Raw genomic sequence first — 25,872 nt, 5'->3', positions numbered from 1 at the left:
TTCGGGCATGGGGTCCTCCTGGCTTCTGCCCCTGACCTCGGACGTGGGGTGGCTCCTCTCGGCCGCGCTATGGCGCGCCCGTCGCAGCCGGCATCATGCAGTATTATTTTTCTCTGCCTGACTTAAGGAAACCAGCATTTCAAATATTCTTAAATTTGCTAGCCATTAAAGAAATGCAAAGGAAAATATTAAGAACTGCCACTTTATAATTAATAAATTAGCACAAAAAAGGAAAATATAAGCCCGGATACTGAGACAGTAGCTGCATTCATGTACTAATTGGCGGCTTTGTAAATTGATTTAATCTTTGGGAATAGAAAAAAAGTTAATGAATGCCATAAAAATGGCCCAAGGATCACATTCTTATTAATTTATTTCTATAAAATAAATGCAAAAATCCATGTATTTAAAGATATATATATGTATATCTCACAAAAATTTTTGAGAAAATGTTAAATGCTTAGGCAGAGAAATGGTTACAGAAATTCTGATGTTTCAACTCAATAGAATATTTATAAGTCCATTAAAATTATAAACATTAAACTCACATGAATAAGTATATATGAGTTGAGTGAAAATACACATAGAATTGTGTATAATCTATTAGTGCAGTTCTCTGAAAGCTATTTACAGGTATAGATAAAAATTGGAAGAAGCCTTAGAGAAAAGTAAATAGTGTTAGTTATGTGGTGATGTTATGAATGTATTTTTTTGTAAATCACAAGGATCAAGGAAAGCAGTCATACTTGGAAAATCCAAAGATTAAGATTTCTAAATACCTAAAACCAGAGTCAGGAGATGACAGCAGAGTGAAGGGTTTAAAATCCCTCATCCCTGGTTGAGTGTGAACGGGCCCTGGGGTATGAACATATGCCTTTTCTTCCATAAAAGTACTCTGGCTTTCAAAAAAGAAAGTTATATAGAGTGATGAATGTGTCTTGCTTAAAAGATACAAACGCCCTTATATTTAGAAGATACAAAATTCTTAACTGAAAAAGACTGTCAGTTTTCTGAAAAAAGGTGATAAGCTTCTAACCTAGGTGGGCTTCCAGAGATGAGAGCTGGGGGGCAGTTGTAGCTCAAATCCTGGAGACTCTAGAATCTCTTATAGGTTCTGAAGGGCACCAGCCACTTCTTTGTCTACAGCTCAACACTCAGAAGTCACTTTTTAAGAGAGCCAGCCCTAAGGGTTTCTCCAAACCCAAAGGGAATGATTCCCTTGCCCTGCTCTGCCTCAGGAATTTTGGCTGGCCTGGGGTCACCAAACACAGACCAGTCCTGTGCTTCCCTCCCTAAAAGCCCTCCAAGAATGGCAGAACCCCTCAAGGGGTCCCATGAATCCAGAGTGATAGTTGGGGTGAGTAGAGGCTACTTGGTGTAAAGAGCTGACTCACTGGAAAATACCCTGATGCTGGGAAAGATTGAGGGCAGGAGGAGGAGAAGGTGACAGGGGATGAGATGTTGGTTGGCATCACCAATTCAATGGACATGAGTTTGAGCAAATTCTGGGAGATGGTGAAGGACAGGGGAGCCTGGTATCCTGCAGTCCATGGGGTCGCAAAGAGTCAGACACGGCTGAACAACTGAGCAACAACAAGAGGTGGAAAGCAGCCCTCTGCCCTTTGGTGATGCTTTACTACAGAGAATGCAGCAGTGAAATGTTGAGGAGACTCTCAGGGAGCTTCCTGCCCCCCATTTCACCCAAGCCTACAAGGCACAGTGCGAGAATCTCAGGCCCATTTGGGGCAGTGGGCTTGCTTGTCACTTGATTTGCTGTAGATGGCAACAAGCAGTGACGTGTCAGTGGATGGTATCATACATGCCTGCGCAATGCCATCAGCATGCCCGTGGCAGGGCTCACTCTTCACCCTCCTCCCTCCTGTCGAACAGTTCTTGTGACTGGCCCTGGAACAAAGCCTGTATCTGTGTGGCGTAGGCCTCCTCCCTTGCAGAAATCTCTTAATGTCAAGAGTCAGCCTACAATGTGGTGAGGAAGTTGGGGAGAATCCTGCTCTCCACACCAAGGCAGGGCCAGGGAAACAGGCTCTGTCACATCCAGGAACAGGGAGGGACAGTTTTGACACTGCTCTTGTGTCTTCCAGGGTAATTCTCTGCTGTGTATGCCCAACGTGCTCAAGTTGTACCTGGAGAATGGACAGACCAAAGCTTTCAAGTTTGAGGCACACACGACTGTGAAGGTAATTTGGAGTAAACTTGACTCTCTTTCTGGTGAGAATTTGCTGGCTCCCAGGACCCCCAGGCATCTTGCTAGCAGCTGCCTCAGCGATCTCACAATCCCATGGTCTGAGCACCTGCAGTTAGCCAAGCCCTGTGTCATCTCAGTTCATTGCACAAACACCCAGCAAGCTGATATATTAGTCACCCTCTTGCAGGGGAGGGAATCAGGGTTCAGAGAGATGAAGTACCCAATACAACTCATTAGCCTTCCCCATTAACCACTGGGATTTTCTGCCTCTTGTATGGGACTCCACCTGCTTCCCAAAAGGCCAGAGTCACTAAAAAACCCAAGCAAGGTATCAGGGCAGGTCCAGGCCCCTGGGAATTCTGTTCTGGATGGAAGTCAGTTTGAATTAGATTTAATTACGTTCCCACAAAGGAGACACTCTGAGGCGGGTGATACAGAGAGAGGTAGAAAGTGGTCTCTGTCCCCCTAGCTTGCAGTCTAGTTGAGGGAAAATGGACATCCAAGGAGCTCCCAACAGTCCAGGGCAGGATGAAGGAAGGGCTGTAGAGAGAGGGCCAAGGGGCGTGCTTAGCATACAAGAGAAGGAGCCCTCTGTCTCATCCCATCAGAATGTCAGAGAAGGCTTTGCCGAGAAGCTGGACCTGAGCTAGGCTTTGAAGGGTGACTAAGGATTCATCAACGGTAGGTGGGGGCACAGCTGTAGAGGGGTCAGAGGATGTACATCAGGCTGAAGAAGTCCCATGAACAAGGCAGAGAGCCAGTAAGACAGGCATCGCCTGGGAAGTAGTAAACCATCCCATGGGACTGGAGCAGAGACCGTTTCCTTGTAGGGGGAGTGGGAGAGGGTGCACACTGGCTGCAGGGATGGCCTTGCATGGCAGGCAGTGGAATTGGGATTTTATCCATAGACGATAGGGGATAGCACTATAGTTTTTCAATAAGGGAGCACATGGTGTTAGAGGCAGGCTCCAGGGAAGAAACAAAGGACTTGTTCAAACATTAGAAACCATGTAAGAGTCAACACTGAGCCCAGTTCCTCTTATTAGAAGAAGAGCAGGTTCAGGTGGGTAGGTACACCTCTAGGTACTGGACAAGATACACACACACACATATTGCACACACACGTGTGTGCACACATGCCAACATAATGCACGCATACCACCAGTGTTCCCTGGCACCTTCCTTTGGCAATTCCTATTGTTGTTCAGTTGCTCAGTTGTGTCTGACACTTTGCGACCCCATGGACTGCAGTATGCCAGGCTTCCCTGTCCATCACCAACTCCTGGAGCTTGCTCAAACTCATGTTCCCATTGCGTCAGTGATGCTGTCCAGCCATCTCATCCTCTATTGTTCCTTTTTCCTCCTGCCCTCAATCTTTCCCAGCATCAGGGTCTTTTCAAATGAGTCAACTCTTCGCATCAGGTGGCCAAAGTATTGGAGTTTCAGCTTCAGCATCAGTCCTTCCAATGAATATTCAGGACTGATTTCCTTTAGGATGGACTGGTTGGATCTCCTTGCAGTCCAAGGGACTCTCAAGAGTCTTTTCCAACACCACAGTTCAAAAGCATCAGTTCTTTGGCACTCAGCTTTCTTTATGGTCCAACTCTCACACACATACATGATAACATAGCTTTGATTATATGGGCCTTTGTCAGCAAAGTAATGTCTGCTTTTTAATATGCTGTCTAGGTTTGTGATAGCTTTTCTTCCAAGGAGCAAGTGTCTTTTAATTTCATGGCTGCAGTCACCATTTGCAGTGATTTTGGAACCCAAGGAAATAAAATCTGTCACTGTTTGCATTGTTTCCCTATCTATTTGCCATGAAGTGATGGGACTGGATGCCATGATCTTAGTTTTTTGAATGGTGAGTTTTAAGTGAGCTTTTTCACTCTCCTCTTTCACTTTCACCAAGAGGCTCTTTAGTTCCTCTTCAAATTTCTGCCATAAGGGTGGTATCATCTGCATATCTGGGGTTGTTGATATTTCTCCCAGCAATCTTGATTCTAGCTTATGCTTCGTCCAGCCCGGCATTTCTCATGCTGTACTCTGCTTATAAGTTAAATAAGCAAGGTGACAACATACAGTCTTGTCATATTTCTTTCCCAATTTTGAACCAGTCCATTGTTCCATGTGCAGTTCTAACTGTTGCTTCTTGACCTGCATTCAGGTTTCACAGGAGTCAGGTAAGGTGGTATGGTATTTCCATTTCTTGGAGAATTTTCCACAGTTTGTCGAGATCCACACAGTCAAAGGCTTTAGTGTAGTCAATGAAACAGAAGTAGATGTTTTTCTGGAATTCTCTTGCTTTTTTGGTGATCCAGCGGATGTTGGCAATTCGATCTGTGGTTCCTTTGCTTTTTCTAAATCCAGCTTGAACTGGAAGTTCACGGTTCATGTACTGTTGAAACACGGCTTGGAGAATTTTGAGCGTTACTTTTGTAGCATATGAGATGAGTGCAATTGTGTGGTAGTTTGAACATTCTTTGGCATTGCCTTTCTTTGGGATTGGAATGAAAACTAATCTTTTCCAGTCCTATGCCCACTGTTGAGGTTTCCATATTTGCTCGCATTTTGAGTGCATACTTTAACAGAATCATCTTTTAGGATTTGAAGTAGCTCAGCTGGAAGTCCATCACCTCCACTAGTTTTGTTTGTACTGATGCTTCCTAAGGCCACTTGACTTCAGACTCCAGGATGTCTGGCTCTAGGTGAGTGATCACACCATCGTGGTTATCTGGGTCATTAAGATCTTTTTTGTATAGTTCTTCTGTGTATTGTTGCCACCTCTGAATACTTTCTGCTTCTGTTAGATCCATACCATTTCTGTCCTTTATTGTGCACATATTTGCATGAAATATTCTCTCGGTATCTCTAATTTTCTTGAAAATATCTCTAGTCTTTCCCATTTTATTGTTTTCCTCTGTTTCTTTGCATTGATCACTTAGGAAGGCTTTCTTTTTTTTATCTCTCCTTGCTATTCTTTGGAACTCTGCCTTCAGTTGGGTATATCTTTCCTTTTCTCCTTTGCCTTTCACTTCTCTTCTTTTCTCAGCTATTTGGAAGGCCTCCTCAGAGAGCCATTTTGTCTTGTTTGCATTTCTTTTTCTTGTGGATGGTTTTGGTTACCACCTTCTGTACAACGTCATGAACCTCCATCTATAGTTCTTCAGGCACTGTATCAGATCTAATCCCTTGAATCTTTCACTTCCACTGTATAATCGTAAGGGATTTGATTTAGGTCATACTTTAATGGCAGTTCCTAGGGCTGCCACAAATGCCCTATTTCATTCTTACTTCAGCATGACTGAAAAGAAGCTAGAGAAAGCCTGTCTGGCCCTGGGAAGTTCAAGCCCAGAGGAGGAATAGGAGGGAGAAATGGATTTGTTCAGTGTCATTCCATGTCTGGCATTCCCTGGGCACTTCCTTATTTGCTATCTCACTTAGTGCCCCCAGTAACCTTGTAAGGTGACAGATGTCTCACTTTTCAGATGAGAACACTGAGATATCCGAAACTCATCAAAATCAGTTCTTCCAACTTGGTCTGTTGTCTCTGAACCCTGCACTGGAGCTGACCATGTTGCCATTCAGCATAGAAGCTATGCAAATGCATTAGACATGGTTTCTACTTCTGTCACCTTTGAGCAGAGTGCACTGGAATGGGGGGTGGGGTGCACTGGAAGGGGAGGGAGTCCTCCTTCTGTGGCCAAAAAGACTTTGAGATGATTTACAATAAAACACATACCACAGGGGAATTAAAGCCAAGATGACACATGGAGTTGGGGAAATGGGCAAGGACTTAGCTAGTATAGTACTGGTTAATCTCACTTATCTGTAATAGCCCAATTTTTACAGAGCAAATCTTTTAGCTCTTTGTGACAGAAAAAGAGAGGGGGATATAAGCAAATTGTATGGGTGAAAAAGAGAAAAAAACACTGTCAAGTCATCAGCAACTTCTCTTCCTCACTCCCTTACCAAGAGAAGCAAGAGTTTTCTTAAAACCCGCTTTCTCTGCTGCTGCTGCTAAGTCACTTCAGTCGTGTCTGACTCTGTGCGACCCCATAGACGGAAGCCCACCAGGCTCCACCGTCCCTGGGATTCTCCAGGCAAGAACACAGGGGTGGGTTGCCATTTCCTTCTCCAATGCATGAAAGTGAAAAGTGAAAGTGAAGTCACTCAGTCATGTCCAACTCTTTGCGACCCCATGGACTGCAGCCCACCAGGCTCCTCCGTCCATGGGATTTTCCAGGCAAGAGTACTGGAGTGGGGTGCCATTGCCTTCTCCACTCTTTCTCTAAGTCAAGGAAAATAATATGTCACTTAGTGATACTTTTGAGTGCTAGCAAAGCTGTTAATGATACAGAAATAAACTCCCTAGGGTCACTCTCTTAGGGAGCCCAGAGTGTTGGGGTGGGGCTGGGGTGAGGAGATGGGACCTCAGGTTAATTCATGAAGAAACTATGGCAAATGCAGTGTGTTCAGAAGCAGGAAAGTAGGATGTGAAAATGGGGTGCTGTGGGCTCCCAGGAGTGAGAGCTTCCAGCTAGGTAGCAAGGAATGGCCCCCAGGATGTGGTGGCCTATGAGATCAACTTGGAAAGATGGACAGGAATGGGTCAGGAGTGGTATGTGAAGACAGATTTCCAGTCATGGGGAGTGACACCAACAAAGACCCAGTGATGGGAAAGTTTAGCAAGTACATGGGGCTTGCAAGCAAAGTGCAACAGAAGCAGCAGCAAAGGATAAAGTGGAATAAATGGGTTGGCACCTGATACTTGAGAACCTTTAATGTTAATTGAGGAATCTGGATTTGGGCTAGTGGGCCATGATGGAGGAGGCACTGAAAATTCTTGAGCCAGGGAGAGCATGAGCAGTACAAGGCTTAGACAAGTTCCTCTAGGTCAAGGGTCAGCAAACTCTTTCTGTAAAGAGCCAGATAATGAATGCGGTAGGTTTTATGGGCCGGGGGCTTCTGTCATGGTTACTCACCTCTGCCAGTGTAGAGAATGGGTGTAGCTGTGTTCACATATGACTGTAATTACAAAAACAAGCAATGGGCTGGATTTGGTTTCCAACCTCTGCTCTAGATGTAGGATGGAGTCAGATAGGGTAGCAGGGTGTTCCTTAGGACATGAATCAACAAAGCCAGGACAAATGTGTGTGCTGAAGCCAAATGGAGAATGGAGAGAGTGGACAGAGCCATGAGAGGGGCTCTCTATCATGGCCAGCACACAGTAGGCATTGAACTAATGTTGTTGAGTTTCGAGGTGAGTGAACTTTAGGACCTAGTCACCGGTTAGTTATGGGGGGCGATGGAGAAAGCAGGAAGAGGATTCAGAATGGGGAGCCATGAGGAGCAGGTAGTGCCCGATGGTTTGGCACTTACTAAATCTAAAATTCTAGCAGGATGTGTATGATGAGTCCATGATGACTGTTTATTCATTGAATGGAAGTCTACTGAGCATCACTGAATGCCAAGCTTTGCAGATATAATGGAGTACAAGACAAGCGAGGTTCACATTCTGGGGGAGTCTAGCATCTAGCAGGTAAATGACAATAAGCAGAAAAACAGATATCAGCAGCTACCAGGCAGTGAACACCTGTCATCTGCCAGGTGCTATTCTAAAGGCCACGTATGGGGATAGCCATTTAATTCACACAACCCCCGAGAGAGATGTCACTATTATGACCATTTTAGAGATGAAACCACTGAGGCATGGAGAGTAAGCACGTTATCCAGGGAAACAAAGCTAGTGATTAGAAGTCTAGGCCTAGAGCCCATTCACTTCACTGTACTGTCTATTACTGAAGAACGGTGCTGTCATCGAAGAAGATCTCATAGTGATGAAGGACCCTAGCACAGAATAACAGGGACAGTCACATTTAGATACAGAGACCAGAGGTAGCCTTGGGAAGCGTGCAGGAAGAGTGTGCCAGGCAGAGGAAACAGCACTTTGAATGCCCCGAGGCAGCAAAGACCTTGTGATGCCCAGGGGGCCCTGTAGTGAACGAGGGGAGTGTGGCATGGCAGTTCTGGTGGCCCAGTATTTACCTGCTAGATGCTAGACTCACCCCATCAGCCCCTCTAAGTGGGCATCATTATCCTCTATTTCACAAGAAGAAACAGGTTCAGAGGCATCAGATTGATTTCTGTCAGTGGCAGAGAGGGCAGGTGGTGGGATTATGTCTGGTAAGCAATTGACAGTGCAGACTCCAGAGATAGGATGGATCTGGAGACCTTGAAGAGGGGCGTAAGGCCCCAAGGGATAGCTTCAGCCTCCCAAGTAAAGCCGGAGAGGGCGGCCATGCGGGGGGCACTGGAGCCCTGAGGGGAAGAGAGCAGCGGGCACAGGGCCCTGAAGGGGTGATGAGAAGTCCCACGTGGGGCCCATCAAAATTAGCCTCCTGTGTTGGCAGTGGACCCAGCCAGCACGGGCCTTTCTTTCCCTGGCAGCACGGAGGAGCGGAGGGGAGTCAGGGGAGTCCTCCCCGCTCTGTGCCTGAATGTGAGGACCAGCCCGCTCCTTGGTGACCCTTGTGCCTCTGTGCCCACAGGACATCATCCTCACGGTGAAGGAGAAGCTGTCGATCCGAAGCACAGAGTACTTCGCTGGTCTTGGAGGAGCAGTACAATGTCTCCCGGCTGCACCTGCTGCATGAGGAGGAGCTCATCCAGCAGGTAGCACCTGCCTCTGCTCCCAGTGGGGAGATCTGGGCAGGGTGAGCTGCCTGCCTTGGCCACAGCCTTTGGGTACAGGGTGCAGTGCATCTGCAGGTTTGATGTGCTTTCTTGTGCCCAGACAGCACAGAGCTCACTCAGCCTGGTTTGCAAACAAAGTTAGGCAGGCCTCCATTTTGCAGACAAGGAGAAAGAGGCTTAGATAGATGAGCAAGGTAATGCAACCTCTAGACCCCATCTTTTGCTCCCAGCTCTGATGACCTTTCTCTGAACCTCCCACCTTTGAGATGTCAGGAAAGCATCTGTTGCTGGGTCTCAGCCCTTTCTGTGAGGCTTGTCCTGAGCAGGACAGGGCTAACACTGTCCATCTGTATCTCTCAGTCTTTAAGCCATGCAGTGATTTGTTATACCAGCTTTCAAGAGCCAAACACAGGTCAGTTCCATAAATTCTTATTGAGTGTGTACTACTATAAAGATAAGTAGGATTTCAGTAATTGGAAAAGGAAAAGGGGCTTTTTTAAAGAAGTGGAGCAGCGTGAACAAGGCATGAGCTCATGGAAGCCGCTCTGAGTGTTCCTCATTGCAGACGAATTCCTGCCGTGGTCACTCATTTCCTAACATTGCTGCTTACAAACTTTAAAAAAATCACTTCTGTTCCATTAGCATTGGAAAAAGAAATCAAATTAAACCACTGAAATAGCTGAAGTGAAAAAAAAATAAGGTACAGGGCATATTTATTATATATACCCACATAATGTATTGTATACTACTATTTATGGGAAATAAAGGAATGTACATTTATAGGAGCATAAATACCCATAGACAGTCTCTGGAAGGGTATATAAGAAACCAGATGCAGAGATTTCTTCTGGAAATGGGAACAGGTTGATGGGATAAGTGGGAAACTGTTCTTTTGAGCTTTTTACATCTTATACCCATGGGAAAGTCAGTCAAGGGCACAGGTCTGTGCTGACTTGGGAAGAACTAAAAGTGAAATCTCTAGGGACTGTCTTTCATTGTCTTTTTTTATTTAAGTTGTTTGTGGAATAACTGAGAACAAAAACAGAAGATGAACTGTGTCTCTCTTATGCATTGCAGGTAGTGGAAAGGGAGGAGTCACATGACTACCGCTGCCTCTTCAGGGTTTGTTTTGTCCCCAGGGACCCCCTGGACCTCCTGAAAGAAGACCCCGTGGCCTTTGAATACCTCTATCTGCAGGTGACCTGGTCTGCCCTTCCTAAAATAACAGTGGTTTTTCTCAAAGATGGCACATTGGGTTATTTTCAACATGAGCTCGAGGCAATTAAGCAACTCACTGGTAGGGATTATCTTGGTCTGAGGGAGAGTAGGCCTGATTATCCCTTAGAATTCCATTTTATGTCACTGAGTTGCTATGTTAGGCGATTTGCAATATATTAATGAACTTAGAGATTAGTCCTCCATGTAGATTTACATTTTCTAACACCATTTAGGATCTTTAGAGTTAAGTTTTTATTGCCAAAAGGGGCAACCAGGGTCACACAGGCAAGAATTGGCAGAGCTAGATCTCCAAGTTGCCTTTCACCCGAGAGCACTAGGAACCCAATCCATGTGTTCTTCTTTCCCAGTGTCTCTGATCTCATCTCTCCTAGAGCTGCAGCGATGTGCTCCAGGAGCGCTTTGCGGTTGAAATGAAGTGCAGCTCGGCGCTCCGCCTGGCAGCCCTGCACATCCAGGAGCGGATCTACGCATGTGCGCAGCCACAGAAGATCTCTTTGAAGTACATAGAGTGAGTGGCAGGGGACTTCGATGTCCCGCCAACAGCAGCTGTGTTGCATTTATCACTTGGCTGGCGCTGGGCCAGGATGGCCAGAATCCACACGAAGCTGACACTCACCCACCCCCCACATCTGTCCATTGTCTTCCCTTCATTTCCCTCTGCACCCTCTCCAACACAGCCTGGCTTCCCCCAGGTCAGAACCTGGATGCTCCCTCTGGGGCCCAAGCCAGCTCCAGATGGGATGACACAGGATCCCTTTGTAAATTCCCAGTTCCTGGGAGGATATCTCAGGAAATCCTGACAACTTCAGCATCAAGCTCTTCTGAGAGCAAGAATTCCCTGGAAATTCATTTGTGGTGAACAAAATCCTATTGTATTACATTTCTATTAGAGCAGTTTCAAGTCCTGAGGCTCTGACATCTCCAGATTCTTAGCTTAAAATGTCACTTTGCTCTGGGTGTTATCACCCAGATTTACTCATCTCTTCACCAAATCTCAGCTCTGTCTTGTCTGCTGATGAATTATATTTAAAAATTTTTTAAAAATCCTTGGCCTTCCCCCGGATATCCTAGGTTAAATCTCTAGAGAGTGGGACCTGAGAATCTGTATTTTTAACTAGTTTGTTGGGTGGGATGGTGGGGGATTAGGCTGGCATCATCCTCAAGCATGGCCTCAGGGATTCACGTGTTCTGTGTGTTGCCCTATGAGACTGTGCTGAACATGTGTAAGGAGTAATGGGCTCCTTGAATGATCATGGGGTTTAATTCCAGAATGGCTCATTTTTGTGGACTGGGTATGTGTTTGTATAAATAAATAGGTAGATAGATATCACACATATACAGTATTCATGTATATATATATATTTACATATACTCCACAAGACCAGCCAGATATCTTCTGCTGAGAAAGAAGCTCATAATTACAGTATTCTTGGAACAATAACTACTGAATCAAATATAATTACGTTCTTCATTAGAGTCAAGTTTGCTGTAGACATGAGCCTCCTTGTCTCCAATGTCTCATGGCAGGAAGGATTGGGGAATTGAGAACTTTATATCTCCAACTTTACTACGAAACATGAAAGGAAAAGACATTAAGAAAGCCATCAGCTTCCACATGAAGAGGAACCAGAACTTGCTGGAACCCAGACAGAAGGTAATTTAGCCACAGCCCCTGCCAACCACACGCTGACTGTTGTGAAACCTCGGGGGGAGAATTTTCAACATTGCCTGCATTTTAGACAAATGAATAGCTCTGACTTCAACAGTCTTTTTTTGTTTTCTTTTTTTTTCACCCTTATTTAAGCAACTTATTTCTGCTGCCCAGCTACGTTTAAATTACCTACAGATCCTTGGGGAACTCAAGACGTATGGTGGGAAAATCTTTAATGCTACTTTAATGGTATGTATTAAAGAACTTCTTATAAGGGATGCAAGAGAGCCTCTGAACATCAGTGTATCTTTTAGTCTAAAATTCCTGAGGACTGTTATGGACTAGAGTTTGTTTGGGAAAGTGAACATTATGATGTCAGGGAGCGTCTGTCATGCCATTGCTTGACACCAGCCCTCTGACAGATGCTGGGGGAGGCAGAGCTGAATGAGACACGGTTCCCATCCTCAAATGATGCAACGAGGCCCCAAACAGGGCGCAGCAAAGCCATGAGAGGCACAGGACCATTCTGGAAAGTCAAAGACAGAGACCACCACTGCCAGCTTCAGGTTGAATGGGGAGGGAGAAGGCATTAAGGAAAGGCAAGAAGATTGCATTTGGCCAGATTTCAGAGGAAAGGCATTCTGAGGGCACGATACTGTGATCAGTTTACCCTGGAGCTTTGGATATATGAAGGTGAAGAGGGATAAAAGGGAAATCGTGAAGAAAAGATAAGAATGTTAGACTGGAGGCTGGGGCCCTGATTATTCAGAAGGGAAGAAGTGAGGAGTGGACCTGAGAAGGGAAAACAAGAAGAAGAGTCCTCTGCTGTGTTATCCATTCCTCCCTTGGTCTGCTTTTTGGAGCCTAGGCCTGGAGCTCTGTGCTCTGCTGCAGTCAGTGATGTGGGATGTGGCTTAAGGGAATTCTGCCCCCACAAGTCAGTCCCAGAACTCTCAAGCACAAAGCCAGACAATTTACCAATTAGAGATTAAAAAAAAATAATAATAGCAAAGCTCCTTTCAGTGGATTTAGTGTGCTTCTTAGTCATTTACAGTGATGGGTTAATTTAATTAGGCTGCTGACCTAACAGTGTAGATGGAAAAAGAGAATTGATGTTTTCAAAGAAAGGAAGAGCATCTGATTGTTTGGGGAAGAGAAAAATTGGTCGAGTCTTTGTACAAGTAGTGGACTAAATGGTGGAGAAGACACTAGATCACAGAAAGGAAACTTGAAGGTACAAGAAAAACTACCCACTTTTCTCTAGGGCTAATCCTGCCCTCTGCCAGCTGTCCGGTTCCTGTCTCCAACTCCGCTTTACCTTTCATGTCTAAGGAAAGACCTGGGAGTGGGAGAAGAAACCAACTACACTGAACTGGCTCAGGGCGCTTGCTGGTCACTGGAGGTACAGATGTAGGCATACACAGACTCTGTTGTCAGGGACCTTAATGGAATATGCAACTCAAATACAAATAATAACAGTAAGAAGTCTGAGCTTAGAAGTCCTAGAAATCCTAGTCCTAGACAGTCCCGTGCTGTCCAAGAAGGACAGAGGACGTGGTGTGGAATCAACATAGAAAAGGACTGTTATGGTTTGAGGAGCAAATCAGGTGGCGTTTTCAATGGGCAGTAGGTTTTGATGGAAGGTTCTAAAAAAGGGTGGGTTTTCGATAGGTAATGATAACAAGGGATCCCAAGTGGAAGGCACAATGTGAATTTAGGCATATAGGTGTGCAAGTATATGGTTGTGTTTATGGAACAGGTAAAAGTCCCGTGGTTTGATCCTCTACTGTGAAGAGTATTATGGGAGATAAATTAATACTGAGTTTATCTGTAGATGGGGCCCAGGTTAGGCTGTCACCTAACTTGGTCATCTAGAGGAGTGGTGGTTAGGGGTTTGCAGAAAGAGGTATCATGTCCTACGTGTATAATGTATTTTCCCTAGCTTGTGAATGGAAACTAATTCCCCTTCCTGCCCTCTGCAGTTACAGGACAGAGAATCCTACATTGCCCTTCTGGTTGGAGCCAAGTATGGCATTAGCCAAATTATCAATAGCAAACTCAACATCATGTCCACGTTGGCAGAGTTTGCCAACATCAGCCGTGTAGAGCTGACAGAAGAGTCTGAGAAAGTGAGCATGGTCAAAGTGTATCTTCAGGATGTCAAGGTAAAGGGGAAGAAATTTTTAATCCAGCTTCTGGAATCTGGGGCTAAATTACTTGAGTGTAGTTTATGTGAGTTTGGATATTAACAGAGTCTCATGTTCAACATTTTCTTAAGAGATGGAATTGTCCATCCTGTCCCATCAAAGGGAAAGCAATGAACAGGGTACATTTTCCCAGGCAAGTCCTAAAAGGTTTTTTCCTGTAAACTGAGCTTGACCGTGTACTTTCCTGACAGGTTCAGCAACCTAGATGGGAGCACCAGAGGGTATTATCACATACATTAGACCAGAATGGCTGCCCAAGATTTTGGGTGATGGCAATTAAAATAGATCAGTGGTATAGGGTACTTCCTGTACCTCTCTGGAAGGTCCTACATTTATCCTGCTTCCTTTGACTTAATCCCAACATGCACAGGACTGGTGCTTCATTCTTCTTATCCCCCTCTCCTTCCTTCTCTACTCGATCCTGCTCCTTTTTCTTCTCTAGGTCAGGTCTTGAAGAGGTCCCATAGCATGAATGAGCAGGGTGGGGTGGTTGGGATAGAAGGATAGTCACTGTGGAGACTGGTTGGGAGGAACCTACCACATGTGTGAGTGCTTGTGTGGCTGTGTGTGTGCATACTCATTTCAAATCTTGTAGGTGAGGACAGGTATATTGTCAGGACACCAGGGGGCCTGTCTATGGACCGTGGCTGGATTTACCTGAAATCTCTCATGGGCCTCACATGGCCTGATTGCCCTTTCTATTGCTTGCTGCCAGCCTTCAGACGTTGTGTCCCTTGTTGCCAGCCTTAGCCCTTTATACGCTTAAGAGCCTCTTTACCTTCAAAGGTTCTGACTTTGCTGCTGGAATCCAACAGTGCGAAAGACCTAGCCTGCCTGATTGCTGGGTACTACAGGCTGTTTGTCGACCCAGTGACCTCCATTTTCCTCTGGCCTGGAAACAAACAGCAGGTGCACCGGGTGTCTGCTGAAGAAGGTGAGGTGCTGAGGCTTGGACCCAGGAAGGACAGGCCCACTTCGCTGCCTTGTAGGGTCAAGGTAGCCTAAAAGGGGATGGTGCATTGAGTGGAGCGGAGGCTTCCACTCAAGAGGGTGAGAGCTGTTTCTCCATTCATTTCTTGGTAAACAGCTGATCTTTCCAAAATCCTAAATAGAGAGGATTTCTTTGTACCTGAGAGTCCCATAAAGCCAAGCAAGGCTGTGGAAGGTCTCTGATTCCCTGTAGTATTACCTAAAATCATCTCCAAGATCCACAGTATTTTATCTTTGACAGTAAAACAAGATGTCACTTATTTGTTTAGAAAGTATAGCTGACCTAGCTTCTCATCTCATGCCTCTTTTGCTTCTCTTGAATTATAATAAAAATTCTCTGCCTTACATGTTTATAAGAACAGGGTACATGGAGATAGAAGCTAAAAATCATATGACATAAGGAATGAAGTAGGGGAGGCCACATTAGGTGAACATTTTCCCAGTTTCCACCAGGCTTTTGCCTCCGCACTATTGACGCAGCATTCTTCCCAGCGGTTTGCTGATAAATGTTTAACAACTGTCTCTGCAGGGGAAGAAACAAAATGAAACAGAACCCTGATTTGAAGCAATTGCCTAAACATTGGCAGTGGCATAAACACTCCCACCGTGTCAGCTATACTTTCTAAACAAATAAGTGACATCTTGTTTTACTGTCAAAGATAAAATTTCAAGCCCCTGACATGCTGTCACTGGACATGGAGGTGGGGAGAGGTGCTCAGTAGCACACCATCGTATGGCATTTCCTCCATGTGGATAAGACAAGCATAAGTAATCTCAGAGATTGGCTAATAGGAAACTAAGAATTCAGAAGTGAAGCATTTCCTGTACTTGTTCCCTCTGTCTTTAACACAGCTTATTAACAAGGGATGATGCCTCTGAGACGGCACCCCATGGAGCCATGCTGTTGTGGAGGCCTGGTGAGGTGGTCACAGGAGGCCTACTTCAGCCTGTTTGTAATAGGTTATGACGAACATGATGAAGTTACCCAGGCAAAGAGGGGAAGAGTGATCCTTTGAAGCAGAGGGACACAATGGAGGCATGAAGGCTGAAAAGCTCTCTGTAGTAGCTAGAGCCTGGGGAAGGCTGCAGTGAGCGAGCAGGCTGCTGAGGAAGGGTGGGACCTGCACTGTGAGAGGGGGACCAGGCTGCTGAGGGTCACCCTGTGAGAGCCCCCAACCTCAGTAGGAGAGCTTAGGTTCTTCCCTTTAGGCAAGAGAAACCATCAGAGGTTTAAATACAATGTGATGTGATCAGAGAGAAGTGGGTTTGTTTGTTTGGTTGTTTTTTTTTTTTTGGCTGTGGTGTATGGCATACAGTATCTTAGTTCCCTGACTAGGGGTCAAACCCTTCCCCCCTGCAGGGGAAGCATGGAGCACTAACCACTGGACCACCAGGGAAGTCCCCAGAGAGAAGTTGAAAACAGATTGCACCTGGAGGTTTATGGTGCAAGAGCAGTTTGAGACCTGGCTCAATGCCCCCCAACCCTCTCACCATGAATCCTTCCAAGTACCAGCAGTGGGTCACTTTTCACTTTTCTAAAAGCTCTGTAGCACCAGTGGGTCGCTAGGCCAGGCTTCAGAATGATGCCAGCCTAGCAGCCTCAGGACCCCCATAAAGTTAGTAAAAATACAGATTCTCAGGCTCCACTCCCTAGCTATTAGACTCAATACATCAGGATGAGGTCCAAGGATATGTTATTGTTGTTTTTTAAATATGATTCCCTGTCTGATTTTGATACCCAGTCAGGACAGAGCTGAGATTTTTAGGAGAGCTGTAGCAAACCACCTAAATACCCGGCTGTTTCCATAAACAGATAGATCTCCTTGGAGGTGGAGGTAATCCTGTCTCCTTTAGGTGGCTTATAGATGTGGGGAAGGAGACTTGACAGTTGTGTAGAGAACGTGGAAATTTGGAGTCCTGTGGATCCCGTGTCAGTCAGTGTAGCATGGTCCAGGCCTGTCATCCTGCTGGACCTCTGTTCTCTCATCTGCAAAGTAAGAGGGCAGGCAAAGTGGGGGCGGGTGGACATGTGAGCATCTGCCAGTCCCCTAATCCTGTCACATAACTCTTGTGTCAGGCTACGAGTCCAGGGCCTGCAGTGACTCCGAGGAGTCATCCGAAGTGGACTGCGTGCCGGAGCCCTTCTCTGACAGATGCCTGCCGAAGCTGGGCCCCTGCAGACCACTTACAGAAGAAGAGCAGCCTCCTGGGGACAGCTCCACGCCTGCAGTGGCTGGGAAAGGCCCAAGCACTTGCGGGGCCAGCAGCACAACAGACAGTGCCGAATCTGAGGCATCTGACTCGGCCAACACCGAGAGCCGAGGCTGCAGGACCAGCGGCTCCAGTGAGTCCATGGACGCTCTGGAGGAGGATGACCTGGATGCCTGCTCTTCCAGCAGGTCCGGCTTCTTCCACCTGGGCTTGCCTGGCTTCCCGGAGAGTCTTGATTCAGACAGCCAGGAGGAGAGAAGCAGGGTTGAAACCGGTGGCTTCCTCTGTCTCCTGGACCTGGCCCAGAGAGCCAACCCTCAGAGCCAGAAGACAGAGTTTTCTGAGAGTCCTGCTCCTGAGGCCTTCAGTTGGGGGCCGGAACTGAATGCGCTCAGGCTGGACCCCAGGCTGTATGAGGGCAGCCGGATTGACTACTACAGCTTGTGCACCAACGTCTCCCCCGCCAGCCACCTGAGCAACAGCTCTGATAGCACAGCTACCCGGCAGGGTGGGGGCACGGCAGCCCTGGGCCAGCGGGGAGGGTCTGAGGCCCCGTCCAGCTCCGTGCTGCAAGCCCTGGCCCCAGGCCTGCCACTGGCCTTGGAGGATGGCAGTTCCGATGAGGAATACTATGATGCAGCTGACAAGCTCACACCCCCAGAGGCCCTCTCAGGTGAGCCCTCCCTGGCAGGTCTGTGGATCGTGCAGGCAGCTCCTCAGTCCCCAGGGAGGGCAGTGTGCAAGCCTGAGGGGAAAACATTTGTGTGAAGCATGGGTGCTCATTCTCTTTTGAGGTGGGCTCCCTGGGCTCAGTGGACCACGTTGTGGGCATCCCAACTTCAAGCAAGGGCTACAGGGGAGGTTCAGAGAACTGTGGACAGGCAGAGATGGGTGGCATTAATTCTACAGTGGGAATCAGGGAAAGCTTCCCAGAAGAGGCAGCAAATGGGCCAGGCCTTGTGAGATGGACGAAATTCACAGAGAAAGAAAAGGTTTGATATGAGCACCCAGTAGAGGGAAGCAGCTGTGCTATTGTTGACCTGGAAGCTTTAAATGAGGCCTTAAAACAAAAAGAACCTAACTGGCAGGCCACTGGTGGTCCTTAAGGGACTCAGACATAGGTGGGAAGATCAGATTCCTCATTCTTTCCTCCACAAAGAGTGTGGGGTGTCTTTACTCATAGAATGACTTCCTAAGCTGACCTGAGGTCCTTGCAGAACATTTACATACACACACACACACTCACACTCACACTCAAACATACACTCTCTCTCCCTCTCTCTCACTGCACTCTGAAGGAAAAAAAAAAATTGGAAAATGGCACCCAGACATTAAGAGTGACCTACTAAGAGCGGGGGAAGCTGTGAGCCCTCTTCTGTGTCCCAGCCCTTTCCTGTTGCTCCCTGTCCTCCAGTGGGTTCCCATTGCTTGTGGGAGAAAGGCCAACTCCTTAGCAGCCCTGTGAGGTTTCTCGAGGCCCTCTGTGACATGGCCTCGGTGTGTCTCTCTCCTTCCCCCTGAGCCCTCTTCCTGCATTCCTGCCACACAGACCTCCTTGGCATTTTTAAAAGTGCCCGGTTCTTTCCTGCCTCCAGCCTTTGCACATGCCGCTCCGTCTACCTGAAACACTCCTTACCCTCACCTTTGGCTGCTGCTGCCCTTCTATCTCTCAGGCCCCACCTGGACATTCGCTTCCTCTGGGAATATTAACCAGACTGCCAGGACGAGGTCTCCCCACCCCCATCACACACCTTGGGTGCTTCCTGCCTGTAGCTGCATATTTATTTGTGTGATTTTTTGTATGGATATTTCTCTCCTTCACTAAAGCAAAAGCTTCTGTGATGTGGGAACGGTGCATTTGACACTCACCTCTGTGTCCTGCCACAGAATTCCTGGCAGTTGCTGCTAGATGGATGAATGAATGCCCTTTCCACCACCTACCCTGATTTCATGAACTGATTAGTAGAAACCCATGGCCGGGTTGCACACTGCTCCCCAGAGAACACAGTCAGCTGCCATCCATGCCTCCAGTCTTGTCCCGCTGGGCCAGCCATTGTGCTGGAGACATGATGGAGGTGAAACAGACCATCACTCAAGGCCTTCCTTTGTGGGAGTCCAGTCAGGGAGATAAGGTCCGCATTGGACACTTCCTCTTTCATGGAGAGCCAGTGAGGTGCTGGGGAGGCAGCCCAGACCTGGGACTCAGGGGCCCAGGGTCTGCTTGGGCCGCTGACTCACTGTGAGAGCCTCTCCCTTTTTTAAGCTTCAGAAACACCCTTGGCCAGTGGCTGAAGGGGCCTAGAGCAGAGCAGCAACTTCAAAAGGTGTCTGGGCATCAAAATCACCCAAGGGGCCTGAGTCAAATACTATAAATTCCTAGACCCAGCCTCAAAGATTCTGCTTTAGGAGGTGTGAGGAGCAGCATAGGATTTGATGAGGCTTTTAATAAGGTTCAGCCAGGTTGGAAAAAAACGGTCCAAGTATAAGAGCCCTCTGATTCTCAGGCATTAGCCTGTGATCCTAATTCCTTCTGGCTGATTCCCAGGACTTCTTCATAGAAGTGTTTCTCCTTTCAGAATGATCCTTCTTGGTATGCACAAGATCCCTCCTGCCCGCGACTGAGAGTTGCAGTCACTTTTTGTCAAAAGAAAGCTCCTTCAGAATGCTCACCCTGTGGTGATGATTGTAACAGTAATGGCACAGGCTTCCTTTAGTGACCACCCACTAGGCATAGGCTTGTGCTAGGAGCCTGATATGTACTAAGTCATCTATCCAGCATGGCAGTGTACTGGTACTGCCTGACTTGGGTTAATGAGAGAAAGTGAAATAGTGTTGGAAGGATGTCAGATAGCTTAGAGAATTGCCAGCAGAGGTGAAGCCCTGATTCTGACATAGGCAGAGATACCAGACCAGGAGGCTAGGCAGCAGGATTCCTCATTGTACTGTTAGGATTCCGTGGCTGCAAAGAATGAGTTGTACTGGTTTTTTTTTTTTTTTCTATCAATGTGTTTGAGTTTGAAATTTTAGGAAATTTTGTGACTGACTTTCTAGCTCATACCTCTGACCACTTGGCTGATATGGATAGGGCTCTTTCATTAATAGTTTCAGCAGCCTATAATTGTTGGAGAGATGTCATCTCCTGAAAGGAAGTTGACCAAAAGACAAGGCAATGGATGTTGGGCAACCCGGAATCAAAACACATCTACCACAGTGCCCATCCCCGTCTTTCAGAAGAGGAAACTGAGGAGCTCAAGGTTTAACATGCCCCAGGTTACACGGCCCAGGCAGGATTCAAACCCAGGCCATCCTGCATCCTGAGCCCAAGATCTACACGTCTCTTTGTTATTCTGCTTTTCATCTTCTTTTTCCTTTCTTGTTTCTCAGGGCTCAGAGCTGCTTCTGCTGTAGAAACCAGTGCCATGGGATCACAGAATGAGGCCAGCCCCTGCAGCCCTGAGGTCAGCCTGAATCCTGGGCCAGATGGAAGAGAGCCAAACAGAAGGGGAGGGGTGAAGAAGTATGCCAAGACCCTGAGGAAAAGAAGGTCTTTCCTGCAGACCGACCACACCTGTCAGGTCTCCTTCCCCCTGGTGGCATCAGCTTCCCTGGAGAGTGTGGACGACGTGTGCTACTACAACCGGGAGCCCTACCTGGCCCTCGGTGCGCCCTCCCCAACCGTGTCCTCGCTGCAAGACGTGCAGGGTGAGCCTGGCGTCCTGGAGACCAAGGCCCTGGGGCTGCTGACTCCCCTGAGGGAGACCAAGAGCAAAAACCCAGCCTCCCGGGCCATGGAGATGGAGCCAGAGACCATGGAAACCAAATCTGTCATCGACTCTCGAGTGTCATCTATTTCTGCCATTCGCCTCCGGATTGACCCTAACCATAAAGAGAATTCTGGGATTGCCCCTCTGACCTCCAGTGTCGCCAGTTCCCCAGCAAACACCCCTCACGGTCTCAACCCAGGCTCATCTGGCCCAGATACTGCTCAGGCAGGGCCTCCCCAGACCTTATCTCCATTTCAAGACTTGAATGGCAGTGCCCCCCAAGAACTCACCATGGAGCTTGGGAACAGCACCTTGTCCCTCTCCAGTGCTGATGTGAACCCAGACAGAGTCTGCCTGACCGTCAGCCCAGGGCCACATACTATTGCTCAAGGAGACACACTGGAGCTGGGAGGAGTTCAGTTGGAAACAGGATTGGGATCTCTGTTTATAAATCCTATGCCAGAAACTGCCCCCCAGGACACAGAGCCTTTGTTGTCTTCTCAAGACAGACCTAAAAGTGATGACTGTGGAATAAATTCGGAAGAGACGATGGCTTCTTTCCCTGCAAAGGAGGAGCAACAAGGACAACTATCTCTGGAACATGGTAGAGAAGTTACAAACAAAAATGACACCAGCTTATTTCATGATGAGTCTGGGAAGGATCCAGGTGACCCCAAAGTTGATGGGTTGGATGTTCTTCCACAGACTACTGGTGTCAGTGCTCCAGCTGGTGGCATGGTAGCCTCCCTCTTCTTGGAGACTCCTGTTACAGGGACTGAGCAGACCCCAGCAAATTCCCCTACAGAACCCCAAGGACAAAGCAGAGAAATCCCAGGTCAAGCCTGCCAGGCCCAAGAACAAAAACTATCAGCAGAGTTGGATTTTAATTCAGATTTCTTGCTTAGGGACCAGACCATTTCATCAGCCTTCTCTCTAGAGGAGGTCAAGGCAGAGCCATCTAATCATGTGACAGGGGAAGACACCACCCCTAGGGACATTCCCCAGCACGTCTCTTTGAATCCAGGGCCTGCTCTGCCGGAGCCACTACCGTGTCCCCAAGAGGAGCCCCACTTAGAAGGTTCAAACCATTTTCCGGTGCCAGAAAGTGAAGGCAAAAGGCCTAGCATCTGCCTTCCTGCTGAGAAGTCTCTTCTGTGCTTTGCCCCAGAGAGCTATCCTAAAGGTTCTGACAGTCTCAGGACAGCCCCATCTTTGGGGTTTGCAGGTGTGAATGAGACCGTGGCCCCCAGGATGGGCATGGAGCAGTGCAGCTGCCAGTTCTCCTATGCCACGTGCTTCCCTGGCCTGCAGCCAGAGACAGAGGAGGAAGACAGAGACTTGGAAGCATGTCCTACAGCCCCCCTCACCTCACCGCCCTCTTCAGGAAGTCGGCTGGCTCTGCCCTGGAGGCCTGCCCGGGCCCACAGCTGCAGTGCTGAGCTCCCATCGAGGAACAGCCACATCTGGCCGGAGTACTGCTCCAGGGCTCTAAGACAGCTGAAAGCTGCCCCTGCCAGCATCCCTGAGGGCTTCATCCAACTCATGGAGAGCTTGCTGGAATTACAGGACATTTTAGAAGCTTCCTGGGGGAATGGGAATAAACACCCCCCCGAGAAGTGCACCTGGCACTTTTCTGAAAGCCGGAGCCGCCTCTGCATGGGCTCCCAAAAGCTCCTGTCGAGCTGTCAGCACGTGATCAGAATGGACCAGACCCCGGAGGAGATGCAGAGTGCTGTGCGGGACACCTTCCAGCACCTGGTCCAGCTGGCCGGCCTGTGCTTCCAGTTCACAGACTGCAGCCACTGCTCCACCCGCCACAGGGAGGCAGCGGGAACCTGAGGGATGTGGTGTACACCTACCATCAGTTTGTGGAGGCTGCTAAGCTGACCTGTGAGAGAGGCTACCATGACCTGAGCGTGAAACTCTTGGCCCGTCAGTGCACGGCCCTCACGGCCTCCGTGTTCTGTTTGACCCAGAAGTTCCGGGCCTCCACTGCCCTGTGAGCAGGCCAGTCGCCTGGCCCCCTGCTCTGCCCTGACTTCCCCGAGTGGTGTCTACCATTCTTCTACCCACCCCTCTCAAATGTTTACTATTTAAAGTATTCAAATAAACTACTGCTTAATCTTTGCCTGAATTCTACAAAGTGATGACAAGTTTGGGTCAAAAGCATTCACTCTTATTCATTCAACAAACATTCACTGGATACCTCCTCTAGTCAGGGCATGTACTAGGATCTTATTCATAAAGATGAGTAAGACAAGTCCCTGCCCCTGGCCAGGATGCTCACAGCCCCTCTGGGTGGGTACAGAGAAGCAGATTGCCATCAGTAATGTGTGTACCCTAGGAGGAGCATACTCTGTGAGTGTGGAAGCAAGAAGTCACATTCTGTCCCAAGAAGGCAGGGATAGGGGAGGAAGGTGGAGTCGCTGAAAAATCATTTTAACCTCTCCCAGCACACTTATTTGGCAGTAACCTCTGCAAATAGGAGTGAATACCTGTGATATCTGATAGATTCTACCTTCACAAGTTAGGGTTGGCAGCACCTCTACCTGGAGGCCGGTATTCTTGGTGGCCTCACTGCAATGAGCATAGGTTGCCACTAGGTGGCAGTAAGCACCTTGGTTACATGGCCCCCACAGCCAGGAGTGCTCTGTGCTTGACCTGAAATTGACTGTACCCTCTATCCGATTTAGGGCTTCCCGGATAGCTCAGTTGGTAAAGAATCAGCCTGCAATGCCTGGATCAGGAAGATCTGCTGGAAAAGGGACAGGCTACCCACTCCAGTATTCTTGGGTTTCCCTTGTGGCGCAGCTGGTAAAGAATCTGCCTGCAATGCAGGAGACCTGGATTTGATCCCTGGGTTGGGAAGATCCCCTGGAGAAGGAAAAGGCTGTCTACTCCATTATGGCCTGGAGAATTCCATAGACTGTATGGTCCATAGGGTTGCAAAGAGTCAGACACGACTGAGCGACTTTCACTTCACTTAGGTCACTTCTATTCATTTTAAATAGCTAAAAAGGCAAATATTAAAATCCTGAATCTAGATTTGCCTTTTAAAGACTAATATTACAGCAAAAGAAATATATCCCGTACCTTTCTCACTAATTCCAGTTGAGCCAGTTAATCCCTGTTAATCTTGGTGGGACCTTGATTCGACATGGCTACCTAACTTATCAGCGCTTTGGTTTTCTATTCTGAATATCGGAGATATTAATAGTGCCTACTTTGCGTGGTAAAAACTAGTAAATGGTCAGTAAAAGTTAGTAATCATCCCCAAAGTTTATGGATGCTTCTCCCCATCTGAAATCCTTTCCTGCATTTTGTTTCCAGGAAAACTGATTTCTAGATACCCTTTGGATACCTTTCCCCTCGACTTCTCTGTCCAGGCCAAAGATAATTTAGACACTGACTTTGGGCTATCAGAGTTTATTCAAACCCCTGTGGGGCTCCTGATTAGTTTTGAGCTCAGTGTGCCCTCTCCTCTGAGGCTTCCTAATTCCTCTCCTTCACCCAGCAAAAGCAGAGCAAAGGTGGGGGTGTTAAGTGACATACCCAAGCTCTTGCCAATCAGAAGGAAAGCAGTATTGGGGGAGAAGGGAGGAGAATCTTCCCATCACCTGTTATCAGTTACTTGTTAACTAGAAACCAGTTAATCAGTACTTGTGCCAGGACAAGATTTATTTTCTTAGAGGCCTGTTTCTTTTCACAGAATACTTTGAACAAAATTTAAATAAGGCTCTTGAGAACAGATTTGAAGTGGTTTCATGACCATGAAAGGGAGGAACAACAGGACATCGAAATAATAAAAATTGTTATAATGTTAAACAGGACTTGAATACTTTCACAAGCAGACATCTATGAAGAGCTACATGACCAATTTATGTGAACACAATCCATGTATTCACAAGCTTAGGGAAGGAGCTCAGGACTTCAATGCAATCAGGTCTTGAATCCTGGTGATCAGGGAACGCTTCCTGTAGGCGGCAGCATTAATTATAGAACCAGTATGTCAAGAAGTATTTGTTGAGCAGCTACTCTGTGTCAGGTCCTGGGTTTAGTAGATAGAAAGGTAAGTTATTCTCAGGAAAGGTGAAAAATCACTCATTTGTTTATCCTGTTGACGAATATTCACTGTGCAGTGCCACTGGGAATATAATCATTTACATGATAGATGTATTATCAGGGAAGACAGAAAAAAGACTTATGATAGGTGAAGGTGAAATAAACAAAATGAAGAGTGTCAAGATGCGGCTGGGATGAGCCTATCTTCCCTAGCAGGGATCAGTAAAGGTCTCTCTGAGGAGGGAAGGATTAAGCTGAAACCGAAAGGGTAAGAAGGAGCCAGGCATTTAAAAAGTGAGAGAAAAGGGAACAGTACTTGCAAAGTACTGTTTAAATCATTGAAACATTTTGTGTGTTTTAATCATTTCAAGATGGATGTGACTGGAACACAGCAGGCTGGAAGAAGAGTGAAAGATAAAGTTGGAGGGGCATCCAGGAACCAGACTGTGCAAGGTCTTAGGAAGATTCAATTTTACCTTCAAGTACAAAGGGAAACCACTGAGAGGGAGTACGGGACACACATAGTCATCTGGTAAATGGATGGGGGCGGAGCAGGGTGGGCAATTACACCAGCCAGGTGCTCTTTTCTGTGGGGAAGTGGCCATGAGCTCACAGGAAAGGTGTTCAGTACAGCTGAGTTCAAGGTGCATGGATTGGTAGGTGTGGGAGCCACTGAAGACCATTTTAGCCAATTTTCAAGTCCTGCTGACTACAAAGCCAAGGCCAACTTCTGAGCAAAGAAGAGACTTTAGAGCTGGGTTTCAGAAAAAAGCCTTCTGAGGGAGGAAATCATATTTGGTTTCAGTATTTTACAAGTTGTTCCACTGGCAGATAAAGGATGGATTA

General features: G+C 47.3%; 1 protein-coding gene across 1 annotated transcript in view; it reads left to right on the top strand.

The window, feature by feature from the left end:
• The window catches only part of FRMPD1 (FERM and PDZ domain containing 1), a 109,059-nt gene extending 85,968 nt beyond the window's left edge, over positions 1-23,091 (top strand). The window contains 12 exon segments of the mRNA XM_070375627.1: positions 2,103-2,198; positions 8,758-8,810; positions 8,812-8,881; positions 9,980-10,099; positions 10,513-10,649; positions 11,669-11,795; positions 11,946-12,041; positions 13,775-13,957; positions 14,786-14,933; positions 17,067-17,873; positions 20,585-22,789; positions 22,792-23,091. Of these exon segments, the coding sequence (XP_070231728.1) occupies positions 2,103-2,198; positions 8,758-8,810; positions 8,812-8,881; positions 9,980-10,099; positions 10,513-10,649; positions 11,669-11,795; positions 11,946-12,041; positions 13,775-13,957; positions 14,786-14,933; positions 17,067-17,873; positions 20,585-22,789; positions 22,792-22,967 (4,218 nt within the window). The 3' untranslated portion in view covers positions 22,968-23,091.
• Positions 23,092-25,872: the final 2,781 nt, after the last annotated feature.

Source organism: Bos mutus, chromosome 8, assembly GCF_027580195.1.
Source record: "Bos mutus isolate GX-2022 chromosome 8, NWIPB_WYAK_1.1, whole genome shotgun sequence".
NCBI classification, from domain to species: domain Eukaryota; kingdom Metazoa; phylum Chordata; class Mammalia; order Artiodactyla; family Bovidae; genus Bos; species Bos mutus.
This window is presented reverse-complemented; position numbering and strand designations above follow the sequence as displayed.